Source organism: Platalea leucorodia (genome assembly GCF_965183815.1).
Source record: "Platalea leucorodia genome assembly, chromosome: 3".
Classification (NCBI taxonomy): domain Eukaryota; kingdom Metazoa; phylum Chordata; class Aves; order Pelecaniformes; family Threskiornithidae; genus Platalea; species Platalea leucorodia.
The window spans coordinates 120,014,012-120,020,011 of record NC_138825.1 but is presented as its reverse complement, the minus strand read 5'-3'; the positions used below and the strand labels follow the sequence as shown (position 1 = coordinate 120,020,011).

The 6,000-nt window shown below is 48.1% G+C and overlaps 1 protein-coding gene across 4 annotated transcripts in view; it reads left to right on the top strand.

Moving 5' to 3' along the window:
* The first annotated feature begins 229 nt into the window (after positions 1-229).
* The window catches only part of ATAD2B (ATPase family AAA domain containing 2B), an 82,786-nt gene continuing 77,015 nt past the window's right edge, over positions 230-6,000 (top strand). For all 4 annotated transcript variants that reach the window (XM_082307453.1, XM_082307452.1, XM_082307451.1 and 1 more), the window contains exon 1: positions 230-653. In XM_082307453.1, the coding sequence (XP_082163579.1) occupies positions 498-653 (156 nt within the window). In that variant the 5' untranslated portion in view covers positions 230-497. The remainder of the gene's footprint in view (positions 654-6,000) is intronic.

Below are 6,000 nucleotides of genomic sequence, written 5' to 3'. Positions count from 1 at the left end.
GCGGGGGAGCGCAGCCGGGCCGTCCCCCCGCCGCCCCCCCCCGGGGGACCCCGCCGGGGGCCGCCGCCGCCGCCTCCCCCCCGCCGGCCAGCGTCAGGCCCATAGAGCGGCGCCGGCGCCGTGCTAGAACGTCGGCAGCGGGGGCCGCCTCGGCGGCGGCGCCGCAGCGCCCCCTGGCGGCAGCCGGCGGCCTCGCCGCGGACCGAAGAGAGAAAGGGAGAAGGGACAGTAATGGCGGCCGGTTAGCGCCGGGCTGAGCCGAGGCGGCGGCGGCAGCGACGGGAGGAGCCGGCGCGGCTCCGGTTGCGGCTCTGCCCGGCGGACCGGCGTCCCCCGAGGACTTTTTTTTCCTTCCTCCCCCTTCCTCCCTTCCCCCTCCCCTTCCCCTCCCTACCCGAGCCCCCGCCTGCCCGCCCTCCCTCCTCCCTCCGCGCCGGCGGCGGCAGCGGCGGCGGCGGCAGCGGCGGCGGCCCCCGGTGTGCCCCCTCCCCGGGGCCATGGTGAACACCAGGAAGAGCTCCTTGCGCCCCCTGGGCAAAGCGGCGGCCGCTGCGGCCGGAGCCGGCAGCCATTTCATCTCGTCCCGGACCCGCTCTTCCAAAAGGGGCACCAAGGCAGATGCGGCCGGGCTGGAGGAGACGGCGGCAGCGCGGGTGAGGAGCCGGGGGGGGCTGACGGGGTACGGGGAGGGGCGGGGGGGGCAGCGGCGGCGGTGAGGGCCTGGGCCGGGGAGCCGCTGGGGACAGCGCCGCTGCTGCCCGGGGGGGGCGGCGGGTACGGGAGCTGGGGGGGGGGCGTGCCGAGACGGCCGGCGGCTTGAGGGGAGGAGGAGGAGGGACGGCGGAGCCGGCGGGGAGCCCGGGGTGCGGAGGGACCGGGGAGCCCGGGGACGCGGGGGGCGGCTGCGGAGAGCCGCCCGCCGCGTCCCAACCGGCTTCCCTGCCCGGCGGAGAGCGGGCGGGCTCCGCCGGGGCGGTGGGAGGCGCAGGCCGCCGGCAGGGGCTGGGGGCGGCCGGGGGGCGGCCGGGGACGCGGGGGGGGGCGAAGTTGCTGCCCCGCCGCTGCCGCTGTCCGCCGGGCCGGGGCAGGCAGGGCCGGCGCGGCGGCGGCGGCGGCCGGCGGGGGTCCGGTGGCGGCGGGGGCTCCCCCTGCGGCCGCGCCCGGCACTGCGCCGGCCGCCAGACAAAAGTTGGGAGCTGCGCCTGCAGCAACTTCGCAATCCTCCTTCCCGTCGCCTTTTTTCTCCCCCCCCCCCCCCCTTTCCCTAAATGACCTCGATTGGGCTGAAGCGGGTGTTCGCGGCGGCCTCGACGGGAGAAAGCTGGGGATTGAGAAAGGGCCCCCGTCTTTGTGACGCCCCCCCAAGCCGGGAGGATGTAATTTTGCCGTCAGGTTTGGGTTGAAGGCTTTCCCAACGTAACATTATAATCGCTTTGGTTGTGCGCTCTAACGGCAAGTGAATCCTACAGCCTGATTTGGAAGATTAGCATTTGGTAAATGCTAATTGGAAGAAAAAATTCGGGAGCCTCTTTTTTTCCCTCGTTGTCTCTAAACAGATTTGTTGACAACAACTGCGTTTTTTAAGTTATAGGCAGGGCTTTTTTTCTTGATGAAACTTCACGTATTTCTTTGGAGGTTTAAGCTAGTGCTTTAGTTGCCTGATCTGCAGACATATTTTAAAAGCAATGTAAATATGGAAGTGAAAATTGAGGGTCGCAGTGTTTGACAGCCATGCACCGACTGACCATGTCCCGGCCTCTGCTAAGGAGGAAGTTAATCAGAGAAGTAGAAACACAGCAGTAGCAGCCAGAGGCAGATCAGAAGGATGACACCTGGAATTGTCGGAAAACCTTTTGCCCCGTCCTTTTAGTTTTTACTAAAAAAAAAAAAAAAAAATAACCACTGACTGGATATTCTGTACCTTCTGTGCTTCTCTTTCAGTTCTTTCATGCTTCACAGTTCTTCCCTTCCCCCATCTTACTTTTCCTCATTGTCCCCTATTTCTTCCTTGTTTAATTTCATAAGACTCATGAGAAGCAGCACCATAGCTGTTAAAAGCTGTTCTGCTTGTTCTAGTATGCAGTTTCTGTTTATTCATATTGTGGGTCTTGTGGTTTGTCAGGCAAAGTTTGGTGTAAGCCTTACTGGCTTACTTTGTAGGGAGTTTGCTGCTGCTAAAAAAATAGGTTGAGTTTCTTTCCAAATATTTTCCATCTATGAATAGTATTTTTGTACTACAAGTCATTAAAACATTTAAATTGTGTTATTGTCATGGTGTAAGGAAAGGACATTGTGCAAAATATTGTCATAAAATCTGTAAATACATCCCAGGATATTACCCATACTTTTAAAACAGCATTTCTTCTAAAGTTGAGTGTATATGGGAATGGACTTGTTTTATTTGCCCACAAATCTCACGTGTTTGAAGTAGATTTTTTTTTTTTTTAAGATGTGATTGCCAAAGATGAGCAGAAGTTATCCAGGAAGGTGTGTTTTTTTTTGTTGTTGTTGTTGGTTCCCCCTCCTCCCCAGTGAATATTGTAATATATATATATGCCACCGTATTCTAAAGTTGTCTTTGTACAACTGTTTTTACTCTTCAGATGTAAGTATTTGTCAGTGATACAGCATCTTTCTGAGCTCCTGAATCTTCTTGAAGTAGTGCCAGAGAAGGATTTCGGTGATTAGAACATGAATAAGTACAGCAGTAGGAAGACAAAGCCTTTGCTTTTGGAAGTGACTGTCGGCAGACAGATAGCGAAGCTGTGTTTTGTGCAGAAAGCATGCTGGGATCACATTCATGCAGTTGTATGTATTTTTTTCGAAGTTGACTGGAACGGTGTGTCCTTTTGAAATCTTTCGTGTGTCACATCAGGAAACTGGCCTTACTACCAGCAGTTAATTGGGTTAATGGGCAGCTAGAGTTTGGAGCTCTGGCAGAGATGGTATGCTTCTTATTTGCACTATGTGACTTAATTTTCTTCCATGGAGGTTCTGACTTGGACTCCTAGAGAAATGCTCTTCAGCGGTCATGCTTGTAATTACCTTTCAGAATGTATTTTAAAAGATCATCTATTTGTTCCTTATTAGCAACAAAAACTGAGTTAGTAATCTAATGGCATCCTGTAAGATGCTGATTAGACCAGATGAGGGGTTAGGAGTTGCCTTCCACCTCGTATATCTATTTCCTTTTTCCTTCTTTTCCTTTTTTCCTTTTGGCTTTTCCTGGTATACTTAGCGTTTTGGGGGCTTTTTTGCATACATTTACAAGGACAGGCTTGAATATCTCTCAGAATCATAGAATCATAGAATCGTTAAGGTTGGAAAAGACCCTTAAGATCATCGAGTCCAACCGTTAACCCAGCACTGCCAAGCCCACCACTAAACCATGTCCCTAAGCACCGCGTCTACCTGTCTTTTAAATACCTCCAGGGATGGGGATTCAACCACTTCCCTGGGCAGCCTGTGCCAGTGCCTGACAGCCCTTTCGGTGAAGAAGTTTTTCCTAATATCCAATCTAAACTTCTCCCAAGAACTTAAGTTTCTAGTCTTCCAGTTCAATATTATGTTGAGTTACACATTAATAGTGTCCATGTCTGTTTGATCTGAATCTGGAAGCAGCACACACTCTGTGGAAATGGGCCATAATACTCTAAATGCCTTTATCATCTTCTCTGTATTCCCTTTATAGTACTTGCTCATCTTAGAGAAAGCAATGACGTCAGTCTTTGAAAAGTAAACTGTTTTGAATTATTGACTGGCGACCACACATTCAGCAACTGAGATGAATACATGTGTGTCCACTGACCAGAAGCCAGATTAAAATGAACTAAATCCCTCACTAAATGGATCAAGGAGCCAAGAAGTTTATGCTCTGAAATGATGTCATAGCAGAGTGCATAGAGAGGCTACGGAGAGGAAAAACTGGGCTATGTTTTCTTCCTGTTTCCAGGATTGATTTACACGAGATTTAATAGAAATCGAAGCTATCCTTACATAAATTTATGTTCTATCTTTATATAAATTATATGCATTTTTTTCTTTGTAGCATTAAAACTTGGGAAGTGTTATGGCTTTATATTAAAGCATTCTGACAACAAAAGTGCATCAAAATCTTCCAAAGTTTTCAGAAACATGGCATTGTAACACAGGGCTTATAAATCCAGTGGACTTCTTTCACACTATGAAAGAATTGAGGATACTGCGACCATAACTGGTTAAATTCGTGCTCTAAATTTACTAATGTCTGATGTTTTCAGATATTGAGTTGTGATTGTTGGTAACACTTATTTGGCAATTGAAATGATTTTTCTCAGGCATCTCAAAACACAAATCAAAAATGTTGATCAAGAAAATGAATGACTTTATTGTGAAATAAACACTCCTAAATCATGTCAGCATATTAGTTAGACATTTTAGAAATGTATACGAGATTAGCTTAATTTAATTAGCCAGGAAAGCATTAGCAGTGCCTTAAGAGCTACTTGAGGGCACTGTGATAATTGTAACACGCGATCCTAGCTAAAAGTAGTACTGCCAACATCGTTCAACTTGGTGGCAACCTAGAGCTCTCCATTGTACTTAACTGCTAATAGGAGCAAACACGGACTTGAGGATTGACATTGAGTGCTGTAGTGTGGGAAGGTACAATGCTAAGCAGCGTTTTTGTGCTCTGTAATACCAATGTATTTCAGTGTCTCTTAATGTAATTTCTCAGTCTGTAACAATAAATATTTTTTCTGATTTCTGGGTGATAATGCAACTTTCGTAGCATAAGCTTATTCCTATGTTTTACTCCTTAAAAAGTCTTTAACGGTCAGCTATTGAAAACATAGAATATTAACTTTAAAAAATTATTATTATTTCTGTTAAAATACTAGCTTTAGACATAACCCTTAGAGCTTTCTAAAAATTAAATTTTCCTTTATGAAGGAGCTTGATTCAGATTAGCATATTTTCTTTTTCTTCTTTGCCGAGTGTCTTACAGTGTTCTGAATGTTCTGTGGTTTAGAATAAAACTACAGAGCAAGTTAGAGTTTCCTCCTCATGCTGGAAAAATTACACTTGCTGGCCACCTGCATGTGAAGCTCTTCAGGGGAAGAAAGCTCCTCTCAAATATCTATGTTTTTGAAGAACTGAATTGTCTTACTGTTCGAGTTTACAGTAACATCAATAAAGGCGCTGAGGCTAACGCTTTTACAGTTCTTTGAAATACATCCTGAAATACAGAGCCTTGTGAAGTTATTCCAAACAATTTCAATTAAAGGCAGTTTCCCAAGAAAGCTCATCTTTTCAGTGCATAATAAAATGTCGAGTTCTTTCTCATTTAGTGGTCTGCTGCTCGTTTGGGACTTAGCAGGAGAAAATCAGCGATCTAAAACGAATCGTGCAGTCTGTTCCGTGGTAGCGTGGTATTAATACATCTGTGAACAGTGGGAAATTGAGCAATTGTTGGAAGCAATCTATGTCCAAGTTTCTGTCAAAATACCATACAGTCAGCATTTGTAATCCTTCCATGTTTCCAAAGGGGTGTCCTGAGTTTGAATTCTTCCTGCGTATCCTGCCAGATCAGTCTGGGCCACCGTCAGAAGGCGGGACACCTCCGAAGCGCGCACGGTTTGTTTTGGGCGGCAGTTGCGCTCCCTGTTCGAAGCTGGCTGTCTCTGCTGTCGGACTGCTCCAGGGCCTTAAAAGGAAGCAATCTCAGGACTCATCCAGGGAGCGAATAAGACCTCCAAAGAATACTCAGGAAATGGTGTTGATGTTTGGTGTGCTGCATTGCTTCCTCTGAATATTGGGCTTGTCCCAAAGTAATATTAGTAAAAGCTGCTTCTCCAACTGCTGTCTCTCAGTTAAACTTACAGCAGAAGGCTTAACCCATTGCCGTGAGAGATCCCATGACAATTTTGCAAGAGTGGCATACAGCTTGGGGTTATGCAAGATAATTAGCTCAGGTAATTACATTCTGATCACCTCCATCCCCCTGCAGTTTCACTTGGT